At 40.6% G+C, this 14,300-nt stretch overlaps 1 protein-coding gene and 1 pseudogene across 2 annotated transcripts; both read right to left on the bottom strand.

The window, feature by feature from the left end:
* Positions 1 to 284: 284 nt before the first annotated feature.
* On the bottom strand, positions 285 to 1,223 carry LOC308645926 (olfactory receptor 7D4-like; the record flags this gene model as incomplete). Its single annotated transcript, XM_081288382.1, has 1 exon — positions 285 to 1,223. One exon carries the CDS (start codon positions 1,221 to 1,223, stop codon positions 285 to 287), a length of 939 nt encoding a protein of 312 aa, XP_081144508.1.
* A 4,480-nt stretch (positions 1,224 to 5,703) lies between these two features.
* LOC308645776 (ADP-ribosylation factor-like protein 5A) lies at positions 5,704 to 9,413 on the bottom strand (annotated as a pseudogene). The gene is made up of 2 exons: positions 8,939 to 9,413; positions 5,704 to 5,768 (listed from the first exon to the last, which is right to left on the bottom strand). The product of its transcript is annotated as an ADP-ribosylation factor-like protein 5A (transcript).
* Positions 9,414 to 14,300: the final 4,887 nt, after the last annotated feature.

The following is a 14,300-nucleotide window of genomic DNA, read 5'->3' as shown; positions in this document are numbered from 1 at the left end:
GAATGGAGACGGAGAGAGGGACCCGAGACGAAATTTGTCATTCAAGGACATGCCCCCAGTGATATACTTAACCTAGCCATATCCCACCTGTCTACAATTACCTCCCAGTAATATATTAAATTTGAATATGGTTACCATCTCATAGTGTATTCATATCACCTCTGACACTCCTGCATTGCCACATGAGCTTTTATAGGGACATCTCATATCCAAACCATAATATATGCCCAATGTTTCACTGTCTATGACTCACTCTAGAAGGCCACACCAGGACATTTGACAGATCACAAGAAAGAAAATACTCCTAAGATGAGTTTTCTCAAGGCGCCCTTCATGTCCTTGTTCCTCAGGCTGTAGATGAAGGGGTTCAGCATGGGAGTGACCACGGTGTACATCACCGAGGCCATGGCACTCATTCTGGGAGAATCAGTAGCAGCAGAACTCAGGTACACCCAAATAGAAGCCCCATAGAACAGGGAAACCACTGACAGGTGAGTCCCACAGGTAGAAAAGGCTTTACACTTTCCACCAGTAGATGGGATTCTCAGGATGGAGGAGACAATTCGAGCATATGAGAAAATTATCCCAGAGACAGGACCAAAACCCAAGAGGATGGTTGCTAACAATAAAATAGTGTTATTGACGAGGGTATTAGAACAGGCTATCCTGATGATCTGAGTCAGATCACAGAAGAAGTGGGGGATCTCCAGGTGTTTGCAGAAAGACAGATGCAGCAACATCAGAGCATGCACCAGGGCATCCACAGTGCTGATGAGCAGACAGATTAGAACCAGCAGGGCACAGAGGCAGGGGTTCATGATGACCATGTAATGCAAGGGGTGGCAGATGGCCACATAGCGATCATAGGCCATCACGGTCAGCAGTAAGTTGTCCATACATAGAAAAACCATGAAAAAATATGCCTGAGTGAGGCAGCCTGCATAGGAGATGGCTTTGCTTTCTGTCTGGATGTTCAGCAGCATCTTAGGGACTAAGGTGGAGGTGCTACAGATGTCAGTGAGGGCCAGGTTGGAGAGGAAGAAGTACATGGGGGTGTGGAGGTGGGAGTCAGAGCTGACCGCCAGGATGATGAGCAGGTTCCCCAGCACTGTGACCAGGTACATGGATAGTAGCAGGCCAAAGAGGACAGGCTGCAGCTCTGGGTCCTCTGAGAGTCCCAGGAGGAGGAATTCTGCAACCCGTGTTAGATTTTCTGGCTCCATGTTGTTGAAGACCCTGCTGGAAGACAGGGACAAGGTGACGATGGAACACACAGAGATGAGTGTGGGACAGAGGACTTTGGTCCATGACTTAAAATCTGGAATCTTTAAGAAATTCTTCCCTTCAGTTTCTCCTATTCACTTCTTCCTTTACCCACTAATTCTTGACTAAGTTTTTACATTCTAATAGAGAAAATTAAGTGTGTGCATTTTTAATACCACAATTCAATAATAAACATGTGGTATTTATATTTGAGAACCTATGAAGTTTGAACGCTATCTTTAAATCGAGTCTTAAACTCTAGTAGTTCCTTAATAAAGCATCCAACTTGGTCAGATGACAACATTGTACTATAGAAGGTCAAGCATATAGCTCATATAATTTCTCTGAATATTTTCATCTTTTCTAATTTTAGGTATATGCTAAAAATTGTAATCTCACATTCTCTACTACCTTATTGTAAGAAATGATATCATTCTTGTATTTATTCAAATATTACATGTTTCAAAACCACACCAACCAACTCCTTTGGGACCTATGTAATTTCAATTAACAATATTTTGCCACAGAACCTGCAGTGTGTAGTTCACATGATTTCTCTGTATATGCTCATCTCTTCTGATTTCAGGTATTACTAAAAATTATAACCTTATGATGCTCTACTACCTTATTGTAATAAATCCCATTATTCATGCATTTATTCCAATATTTTATATTTTAAGTCTGCCTCGATGAACTATTTTGGGTTCTATATAATTTTAATTATTGGGTCCCTAGATTTGCTATTTTTTCTTTTTAAATGGTAATTCATCATATTTCTTATATTCCTACATGAAGTTCATTATTAAAAAGCTGAGTCTAGAGACACGGCGTCTGATAGAAGAAAAAGTCGGCTATGATCTACATACTGTGGGGTCAGGCCCCAAATTCCTCAATAGGACACCCATAGCGCAAGAGTTAACAACCAGAATCAACAAATGGGACTTACTCAAACTAAGAAGTTTTCTCTCAACAAAAGAAACAATAAGAGAGATAAACAGGGAGCCTACATCCTGGGAACAAATCTTTACCCCACACACTTCAGATAGAGCCCTAATATCCAGAGTATACAAAGAACTCAAAAAATTAGATAATAAGATAACAAATAACCCAATCAACAAATGGGCCAAGGACCTGAACAGACACTTCTCAGAGGAGGACATACAATCAATCAACAAGTACATGAAAAAATGCTCACCATCTCTAGCAGTCAGAGAAATGCAAATCAAAACCACCCTAAGATACCATCTCACTCCAGTAAGATTGGCAGCCATTAAGAAATCCAACAACAACAAGTGCTGGCGAGGATGCGGGGAAATGGGTACACTTGTTCATTGTTGGTGGGACTGCAAAATGGTGCAGCCAATTTGGAAAGCAGTATGGAGATTTCTTGGAAAGTTGGGAATGGAACCACCATTTGACCCAGCTATTCCCCTCCTCGGTCTATTCCCTAAAGACCTAACAAGAGCATGCTACAGGGACACTGCTATATCGATGTTCATAGCAGCACAATTCACGATAGCAAGATTGTGGAACCAACCTAGAAGCCCTTCAATAGATGAATGGATTAAAAAATGTGGCATTTATACACAATGGAGTATTACTCTGCAATAAGAAATGACAAAATCATAGAATTTGGAGGGAAATGGATGGCATTAGAGCAGATTATGCTAAGTGAAGCTAGCCAATCCTTAAAAAACAAATGTCAAATGTCTTCTTTGATATAAGGGGAGTAACCAAGGACAGGGTAGAGACGAAGAGCTGGAGAAGAAGAATAACATTAAACAGGGATGATAGGCGGGAGGGAAAGTGAGAGTTAAGGGAAATTGCATGGAACTGGAAGGTGAGCCTCAGGGTTATACACAATTACATATAAGAGGAAAGGAGGAGTAGGAGAAAAATTATATAAGTGGAAGAAACGATTTATAGTAGAGGGGATGGAGAGAGAGTAGGGGAGGGGAGGGGAGGGGAGGGGTGAGGGGACAGTGGAGAATGGGATAGACATTCCCATACATCAGTCACTAGAAAGGCAATTTGTAAATCAATGGAAATGTAACTGATGTGACACAGCAATCTGTATACGGGGTAAAAATGGGAGTTCATAACCCACTTGAATCAATCTGTGAAATATGGTATAATAAGAACTATGTAACGTTTTGAACAACCAACAATAAAATAATTAAAAAAAAAAAAAGCTGAGTCTATATTTTGCCTACTAGAGAAACATTACACCCAAAGTAGAAATTCCCACTTCCCAACCTCTCTTTTAGTGGTGCTGGCAACTCACCACACATGGACACCACCCTCTCCCCCTTTGTATTTTCTACTTGGAGACAGGGTGACATTTAGTAGCCCAGGCTGGCCTCCAGTTTGTGATCCTCCTGCCTCAGCCTCCCAGGAAAGGGAAAGATACGTGGGGCCCACTGTGCCAAGCTATCATCTGATCTTTAAAACAAGAGTAAGTTGCTACACCTTCTAGTGCTCACTGTGCCTTCCCAGAGCCTCAGTATCTGGCCCTTCCAATACTTTCACATGTGCTGATGAACTCCTGGCCATCCTTACCTTTCATAGCAGGCAGAAAATCCGCAATATTGAAAAATTCTAAGGGCTAGTGTGCAAATATATTACTGAACAAGGTTTTGCCATGTCAGAATGAAACTATTCTAGTGAGGCCATGGTGGTGCACGCCTGTGATCCCAAAGTCTTGGGAGACTGAAAGAAGGAGAATCAAGAGTTTAAAGCCAGCCTCAGAAAAAGCGATGTGCTAAGCAACTCATTGATACCCTGTCTCTAAATAAAATGCAAAATAGGGCCGGAAAGTTGCTCAGTGGTCTAGTGCCCTTGAATTCAATCCCTGGTACACCCCCACCCCCACTGCCAAAAATGAAACTTTTCTAGTTCTATGCATGCTGCTGGAAATGAGAGAAAATGAAATAAGCCAGTTAGGGGAAAAAAATATTGCTTGTTCTCACTCATATATAAAGGCTGGAAAATTGAGGTCCTGGAAAAGAGAGAGTAGAGTAGTGCTCACTGAAGCCCAGGACAGGAGGGAGACAGGAGAAACAAGAGGTCAGATACAATGTACCAAATACAGGTGGATGGGATAAATACCTTTTGATGTTTGCAAAATCTGCTACAATTTTTCAGATATTATTCTGACACTGGCATTTGAATGCAGAAGTGCTCAGACATTGATTATATTCCCAGGCATTTTATTTTTATGTTTAAAGATAGACTTGCTGATTTTCCAAGGCTGGCATTGAACTTGAGAGTCTCCTGCTTCAGCTGGTGAGAAGCTGGGATCACAGGCATTTGTCAATGAGCACAGTGTATTACATATAATAATGAACCGGAAGAGATGAGTTCAAAAGTTCCTAGCCCATGGAAATGAGGAATGTTTAAGGAGATGGAAATCCCAATAACCTTGATCTGATTATTGTACTTTGCGCATATATTTCTACTATCTCTGTTATCTACATAGACCTATCACAAGGTACACTAAATATATGTCCAAATTTTCTGTGTTAATTAAAAATTTAAAAGTATACAACCAAAATTATTCATCTAAAATGTGAGCTTTGGAAGGATGCATACTCATAATGCAAGTAGAGGGAGGGTGGCAGGCATGGGCTCTGGAGAGAGCAAAGGAGCGGAGCAAGCATTTTTCCCTGTGCATCCATCTGGCTGGGGAGGGAAAGGGCACTGCAGGATCAGCCAACGCTAACTTCCAGGCCAGTTTCAGGATCACAGACCACATGATGTTTATGAAGCAAAGGACGAAGGACATTAATTTATTAAAATGGAGAGAAAAGAAGCTCAGCAATGTTTGGGTGCTTCCAATGACTAAGGCTCTGTGGCTAAGTTATTGCTGCTGTTATTTTTATTAGGAATAGTAAGGTTAAAGATGCAGCAGCAGAAGATTTGGTACCACAGGGAGAGGCCTGGAGCAGGAGAGGAAAGGTACAGCGAGGTGTGGGATGGTCCCTGGGCCTCGCTTTCCTGACCCACAGGCTGTGAGCTGCCTCACTATTCCTCACTGAACTCTCTGGATGCATGAATGGAATGCACACTTGAAAATTTATAAATGCAAGAGTGGAGTCTTGTCCATTTTCTGTGTTACAATATTGAAAGTTTCCTCGGAAATTTAGAAAAGGATTTCTGAAGGATTCAGCAATTTTACCTCTGTGTCAGGGTTTCTACCTATACTAATCAAAATCAGGGTGTCAAAGAGATATTTGTACACACTTGTTCCTAGCACCATTGTTCACAAGAGCCAGAGGGTGGGAGAAACCCCAGCACCCATGCACAGACAAAAGGGCACACATAGGGCTCTATGCAGACAGTGAATTAAGTAAAGCTCAGCATTTAAAAGGGAGGAAACCTTTCTTTTTCTTTTTTAATTCTTTGTTAACATTCTGCAGATCAAGGAGTATTTAACACCTTTCAGCCAAAGATACCACCTCCTCCTGTTCTTGGGAGCATCACCTCCATGTCCAGTTCAAAAATGTCTTGGATCAGGCAAGGCAGGGCAAAGGCTTCAGTACTCACCAGCTCTGTCCCTCTACTTCAGCATCCTGGGGGCTGATCCTTGCATGCAACAGAGGGCAGAGAGGACTGGGTGGTTCTCTAAGTGGTTCTTACAAATAAATGGACAGGATTCTTCCATAATGAACCCCAAGGGGTTAGAGATACAAGACAGTGAGAATCACAGATCTCTTGATACCCAACTTCCCAGTTGCTATCTCCAGAGAGCAAAACAGAGGGAGGGTGCTATGTTGGCTATTCTCCAGAAAGACAAAGATTGCTCTTCCACTGTGGCCCTCAGACTTAGTGCACACATCAATTACTGAGAGGCCCTGTCAGAGTACACATCCTGGGCCTTCCCTAGAGTCTCAGACTTAGGGTTGGCCTGTGGTCCTAGGAGTTCTGTTCTACCACGTTCCCAGGTCATGTGCTGCAGCTAGACCAGGAACTCCACTTTGACAACCCACAGTGTAGGGCATCGAAATTGACAATATCCCACTATAGGACAGTTGCTGTGATATCATTGCCCAGAAGATCCTGGTGTCAGCAAACTCACAGAAAAACCAACCCTCAGGCCACAGTCAAGGGCATTTGTTCGAGGACTGTTAGGAATTGCAATAGCCATAGACCCAGGGGACAGGAGCAACTAATAGTGTGTTGTGACAGAAGGGGAGAAGGACAGAGTTTAAAAATGAGAAAATCACAACTGTACAAGTTGTTCTCCATAAATTAGGATTGGTGGAAACAAATAGTCCAATGATAGGTCTGAACACCTGTTGGCTATTGTTGATGATCAGTTGTGAACACAACAAGAATAAGTGAGGGTCCAGGGACTCTAGGTCCTGTGGTTTGGCTCAATACTAAGTATTCAATGGAGGAGATGCATGGGCCCTCCACTCTGGAAGGTTTCCCAGCTCCATTTAAAGAGCTCTGATACAAGGTGCAGGCAGTTTGTAATCTCAGTCCACACACATGCAATTCCTTTTTTTTGGGGGGGGGGGCGGTTTAAGGGAATTTTCAATATACAACAAGTAATTCCAAAAGTATGAGTACATATGGTCAAAGCTTAGTAATTTAGGATTCACTTTTGTAAAAGCATGACAAATATTAAATGTTATATTTGCATTTTGAACACTGCAACATAAATATAAAACACAAAACATCCAAAGTTAACACTGATATACCACACCCAACTTGGATTTAGATACTCAGCATTTTATATTTCATAGAAAGAAATTTTCAGTTTTGTTAATGCTTATAGTATATACTATTATTCCTACCAAAATCTTCATGAAATTTAAAAGGTTGGTATTAAAAGTAATTTCTTTTTTTGAATATTCTAAAACATGCCAGTATGAATTAACCTTCAAATTTTCAGGGCATAAAAGATTCACAAATAGAGTATATATTTTAATACAGGATAATTCTGTTTATAATTATGACAAAAATACCTTCAATTTTCAGACATTAGAAAGAAAGAAAGAAAGAAACCTAAGCAAACAAGAGGTATTTTGGGTCAAGTTATTTCTTAGTACAAATAATATATCATACACCAATCAGTTTTCCAGCCAACAGCATTAAAAATTTACCACTATTAATTGTTAAACAATGCATTTACATGGTGAAAGATCAAAGAAAACAACAACAACAACAACAACAACAAAAAAAAACCTCAAAAGGATTCCAAATCCTAAAATAAGAAATAAGAAATCTGGAAATTAAAAAATTTCAAATGTTGCTCAGAAATTTTTTATGCATTACTTGTACTCTCATTTTAACAGCTTGACATATATAATTTTATACTTAAAAAGACTGTAGCTAATTGTTTAATAATATTTATAGAATGTTGCCTCTTTGGGTAGACATGTTTCACACAATAGATTTTAATTAAGAAAAAAATCACTTGATAGTTTTTTTTTTAAACTACTTGTAGGACAGCATGGATGACAAATGGTCCACTGTGTAAATTTTATTATTATTTTTTTTTAATATTTATTTTTTAGTTTTCGGCGGACACAACATCTTTGTTTGTATGTGGTGCTGAGGATCGAACCTGGGCCGCACGCAAGCCAGGTGAGCGCGCTACCGCTTGAGCCACATCTCCAGCTCCACTTGATAGTTTTAATCGCAATTTATGATTGATTTATAAATGGATTAATAATCTATTCAATAATTTAGACCAATACAAGGATTAATCTGATCAATGCTCCACTGTGCAATTCTGTCAACTGGGTAAGCCAAAAATTTGACAGATATTTCACTTAGTTGGATTACACATTTCTAGGTGTGTTACTGATCAACAAAAATGGGTATACAATGTCAAGCTTTTTTCTGTATCTTTTTTTTTTTCTTAAGAGCAGCTCAATGATTGGGGGAGAGGGGACGTTTGATTAGTACAATACAGAAAACATACAGGAAAAGTATAAAATGGCACTTAATACCAATGCCAGTACTTGTCTCATTAGGGCAATAACTAAGGATATTACTAATTTTTGTGTTATTTGCTTTTCTTTAGAACACAAACCAAAGCCATTAACTTGAACTTGAGGTATATACATAATACATACACAACCTTAAGTAAAATACATTTTTTTCATAACTAACATGACACTTAAAATATTGGAAACAGTATCTGTGCTGATTTGAATTTTGACTTAGTGGAACAAAAAGAGAACAACATTCAGTTGGGGAGGGGTATACTGATAATAAAGCTCTTAAAGTTCAAAACATCTTCCTCTCCCTTTGTACTTACCACAGGCTCTACATTGACCTGAGAGGATTCATTGAGAAAAATGTCAATCACAGCTTTAATAAAGTACTTTGGAAGGAACTAATGAGAAAGCAAATTGGAAGATGAGACTTCATCTTGTTTTCAAATAAGTGGTCTTAATTTTTCTTCTTATAGAAAAAAATTGAAATCAGTTTATTATAAATATATCTAAACCATTAATCTTTGCAGCTTTCAGGTAAAGTCCAGCACTTTGTTTATACAAAGTCTATGAGAAGAGGTCAGTAGAGATCATCTATTCTTTTTTTTTTCTTTTTAAGAGAGTGAGAGAATTTTTTAATATTTATTTTTTAGTTTTCGGGGGACACAACATTTTTGTTTGTGTGTGGTGCTGAGGATCGAAACTGGTCCCCATGCTTGAGCCACATCCCCAGCCCATAAGTCGTGACATCATCCATTCAAGTCCTTGGCATAATCCCTCACCAGTAGGAGCACAGCATGCCTGGATATGCCATTGATGATCTTTAATAGAAGTTAGCTTCAAAAACTGGGAGATTTCTGCTACCCTCAGGCCTTCTTTAACCTCTTGTTTATTAGCAAAAATCGGTAGTCCAGCTTTTCTTAGGTCCTCATGTGCTAACATTTTGTAGAGTTCTTCTCTAGTTACAGAAATCCTCTCTCTGTCTGTACTGTCCACAACTACTATTACAAAAATTGGTAAAGGATGGTAGTTTTTCCTGCATTATCCAATCCAACAATGATAACTTTGTGCTCCTGGTGATTGAACAGACTCCATATCCTGGTGAAGAGAATTCCCATCCTCGGGCAGCGGACCCCCTCCAGCCACCCGGGCTGCCTGGCCTCCCTTGGCTCAGGCTCAAGGGTAGAGAGACGCAGTGAAGCCTCCGCCTCTGCTGCTGCTGCTGCTGCTTCTGCTGCCCTTCCCGCGCTGGCCGGCTTCCAGGGAACCGGGTGGAGGCCAAAACCCAGGCCCCCCGCTGCCGCCGCCGTCCTCCCCCAGCTCTTCTCGGACCGCTGCGGTCACACATGCAATCCCAAAAGTAGGGTTCTCTGTTGTGTGCCCACGATGGATTGCACATTCAATACTGCTTGGGGTAGGAGGCAGGGTGAGGGCAATGGAGACTCTGGACAGTTTGGATTCAATATTTACTAACCCATACCAGCTGACATTACTCCACCTCTATATGCTTCTGCCCCATCATGTGTAATACCAGATGTAAAAGTAGATCAACTAACACCATTTAAAAAAAATATTTTTATTTATTATTATTATTTTTTAATGGGAATTGAACCCTGGAGCCTTTTGCTACTGAGTTTCATCTCCTATTTTTAATTTTAAGGCAGGTTCTCACTGAGTTGTGGAGGCTGGCCTCAAAATCCTCCTCCCTCAGGCTTTTGGTCTGTGCCACTCTGCACCACTCCACCCAGGATTTTAAAAATTTAAAATCTGTAGCTGGGTGTGGTGGCGCATGCCTAAATCCCAGCAGCTTGGGAGGATGAGACAGGAGGCTTGTGAGTTCAAAGCCAGCCTCAGCAAAAGTGAGGCGCTAAGCACCTCAGTAAGACACTGTCTCTAAATAAAATACAAAATAGGGCTGGCTGTGGTTCAGTTGTCAAGTGATCCTGAGTTCAATCCCTAGTATAAGTGTATATATATATATATATATATATATATATATATATATATATATATATAAATCTGTTTTTAATAACGACCATATGACAAATCTTAGTGTACAGATATGAAGAGGATAGAGCTCCTTAAATGTGATCTGAGCACCAGGACTGGTCTTATCCTGAAATTTAGGTGTCTGCAGGCTTAAGAGTGAAGGGTAAGAGTCAAGAATTCCCCTGGTTGGCCTGGGACCACACAGGGGTGGGTCTCAGAAGGACAGAATGGGAAGCAAACCATTTGGAAGTATGAAGTATATCCAGGCTTCTCATCACCTGGAGCTCCTAGGAAGTTTGTGTAACTGGACTGTGCCCCCCCAAAAGGAGATTTCAATGTAAAGACATGCCAAGAGATAACAAAGGTAATTGCATAAAGATTAAACATCCAATGCACCAGGAAGTTTTGCAATTAAGAATTAATAGTCATTTATTGAACTTTTAAATGAATTAGAAGCAGATTAGCAAAGTCAAGAACACACTGTATGATTTCAATATCATATTACTCCATGAGTAATAGTTTGATCAACAAAATCAGTAAAAATCAACAAGATTTGACTATGATTAACAAACTAGATTTGTTGAACATACATAAAAAATGTTTTCAATAATTTTATCACATTCATTGTTTATTCAGGACAAAAAACAAAAACAAAACAAAACAAAAAAAAAAAACACTTTCTACTTTTGACCAGAGATGCTGTAGAAGACAAAGTTTTAATTGCAAAGAATTAAAATTTGCTAGAGAATATTCTCTTACCACAATGCAACTGGCTGAAAATAAATCATTAAAGCATAATAGAGATTTTTCCATATAATTAAATATTAAGAAATGCATTTCTCATTATATGTAGATTACATAAGAAATTTCTATGAATTTTGTTCAAATCCATTTGTTTGGAACAAATTACAACAGAAATGAGGACAAAATGGGAGAAAAGTAAAGAAAGGGAAGAGGGTGAAATGAAGTTGATTTAATGAATAATCAATGTGGTGGCTGAAGACAGACAAAAAAGAGTTATTATGCTTATAATTAGGTCGAAGCAAAATTATGTCCCCTGAAAGTTTACTCATGTGGCTGTTGTAGACCCAATAGTTACTGTTTATCTCTGTTCAATACAAACAAATTTCCATGTAGATACAATATATTGAATTATCTTGAACTTTGATTATTATCCAAATCACCATTAAGTGTTTGACGTTAGTCTAAAAATTTTATAGATGTGGAAACTGAAATTAGATAGTTGGCTTGGTTGGTAAATGAAATAGGAAAGTGGGGTTCTGGGAGTCCTCAGACAGCTGCTGCTGCTCATCCTCAGCTCAGGGCAGAGAAGCTCCTGCAGGACATGGCAGGGGCATGGGGGAGGTGACCTCAGGCACCAGGATGCAGACTCTGCCCTCCCTGGAAGTGGGAGTGCTCCCTGGGGAGGAAACCCCCCTGACAGGCAGCTGAGGCCCCTGCACTCCCACCTCCAGCCCCACCAGCTACCCCAGCTGGGAAGCCAGCACCCTTCCTGTTGGGGCCAGCTGCACACTCTTGGGCAGTGCTGTCTCCTTCTGCCACAGCAAGAGGCTCCAGTAAAGAGTCCTGTTCCCACTGTGGCTGTGCCTGTTCTGAATCTTCTGGTGAAGAAGCCACCCAGCTTCTCACAAGAGCACTGAGCACTGGGTGCGGCAGGAATCCTGACTCCCTCTGTGTTCAGTTCTCAGAGCCAAGGATTTCAGGGTGGGCTTTTAACACAAGGAGCTTGGTATTGAACCACTGTTTCCTAGTTTTACTCTGTTACCAAGTAACTCAACTCTGATTACCATTTCACACCTATAAAACACTCAGAGAAATGTTTTATTTATTTATTTTGGTAGTGGGGATTGAAGGCAGGGCACTTACCAACTGAGCCACATCTCCATTTCCCTTTTTTTGTATTTTACTTAGAGACAGGGTCTCATTGAGTTACTTAGGACCACACTAAGTAGCTGAGAGTGGCTTTGAACTTGTGACCCTCCTGCCCTATCCTCCCAGGTCCCTTGGACCACAGGTATGAGCCACTGTGCCCAGCCAGAAAAGATCAGACTCAATAGTATTTGGGGAATACTCTGAAATGTCTGAGACAATTCAATATATTGTATACACACAGAAATGTGTCTGTTTCAGCACAAATTAAACAGTAATTATTGGGACTACAACACCACATTAGTAAACTGGTGGGGCACAGTTACTTGCCTCCACATAATCAGAAATATATTATTTGTGTGTGTGTGTGTGTGTGTGTGTGTGTGTGTGTGTGTGTTCCAGCCCGCTATATTAAATCTATTCATTAAATCAATTCTCACTTCACTTCATTTTTTCCTTTATTTTCCTCTTCATTTTGTCTTCATTTTTGCTGGAATTTACACAAACACATGAATTAGAAAAAAGTCATTTATTTATCATGCAATCTAGATACAGGAACTGAGTTTACTTAATCTGGAACCCTACCTTCTCTGTTTCTCTGCACTGGAATTTTTTTTGGGGGGGCAGGGAACCAGGGATTGAAACAAGGGGTACTTAACCATAAGCCACATCCCTAGCCCCCTTATTCTTTATTTTGAACCAGGGTTCAAGTTGCTTAGGGCCTTGCTAAGTTGCTGAGACTGACTTGGAACTTGCAGTCCTCCTGCCTCAGCTTCCTGAGCTGTTAGGATTATACGTATGCACCACCATGACCAAATGGGATTTGTTTTATGAAGCTTTTTAAACCACAGTCTTAATTAGAACAAGATATACCCCAATATGTATAATATGTCAAAATATAATCTACTATCATGTATATCTAAAAGGAACAAATGAAAAAACAATCAAAAAAACAAATAGTTTTTAATTGTTAGTTGATCATATTACACATGAAGGAGCAGAAGCATAGGTTGAGTAATGTCAGTTGGTTTGGGTTAGTAATTGTTGGCACAAACTGTCTAAAGTCCCCATTACCTCAACCTGCCATCTGACCCCAAGCAGTATTGAATGTACAATCCATCATGGTCACACAGCAGGCAACTCTACTTTTGGAATTGCATGTGTGTGGACTGAGACTGCAAAGTGCCTGCACCTTGTTTCAGAGCACTTTAAATGGAGTGGGGAAGTCTTCCAGATGGAGGGCCTCTCACATCTGCTCTACTGAGTATTTTGAACTTGGCCAAACCACAGCAGCTACCATCCCTGGACACTTACCTACTCCTGCTGTGTCCAGAGCTGATCATCCATGACAACCAAAAGACTTTCAGACCCATAAGCTAGGCATTAGCTTCCACCAGTCCTAATTTGTGGAGAACAACTTGTACAGTTGTGATTTTCTCATTTTTAAACTGTGTCCTTCTCCCCTTTTATCACAACACATTACAGTTGCTCTTTATTCCTGAGTCTCTGGTTATGCCTAAAGGTCTTAGAACAAATGCTTTTGACTCTGGCCTGATTGATGGTTTTTCTACAAGTTTGCTGATATCAGGAAGTTCTGAGCAATGGTATCAGAACAACTGCCACATATAGGTCCTGGCCAATTGTAATGCAGTACACTGGGGGTTCTCAAAGTGGAGTTCTTGGGCCAGCAGGAGCACATCACTTGGAAACTTGGTAGGACAGAGCTCTTAGGACCACAGGGCCAACCCTAGTAAGTCTGAGACTCTAGGGAAGGACCAGGATGAGTATTCTTAAAGGGTCTTTTAGTTGTTGGCATGGCATCAAGTCTGAGGGCCACAGTGGAAGAGTAATCTTTGTCAATCTGAGAATAGCCAACATAGCGTCCTCCATTTATTTGTTCCCTGGAGAGGGCAGCTGGGATATTTATTGAGAGCTCAGTGATTCTCACTGCCTTGTATCTCTGATCCCTTGAGGCTTATTATGGAGGACTGCTGTCCATTTATTTATAAGAACCACTTAGAGAACCACCCAGTCCTCTCTGCCCTCTGTTGCATGCAAGGACCAGCCCCCAGGAGGAGGTGGTGTCTGTGTCTGAATGAAACATGTTAAATACTTGTTGATCTGCAGAATTTCCTGGGTGAGGGAGAGAGATGGGACTGGGTGGGGGTGGGACCATTCACTAAGGAGGGCCTTCCCATGGATGAAGAG

Source organism: Spermophilus citellus (assembly GCF_964194105.1).
Source record: "Spermophilus citellus genome assembly, chromosome: 3".
Lineage (NCBI taxonomy): Eukaryota > Metazoa > Chordata > Mammalia > Rodentia > Sciuridae > Spermophilus > Spermophilus citellus.
Note: the sequence above shows the minus strand (reverse complement) of the source record. Positions and strands in the feature narration are given on the sequence as shown.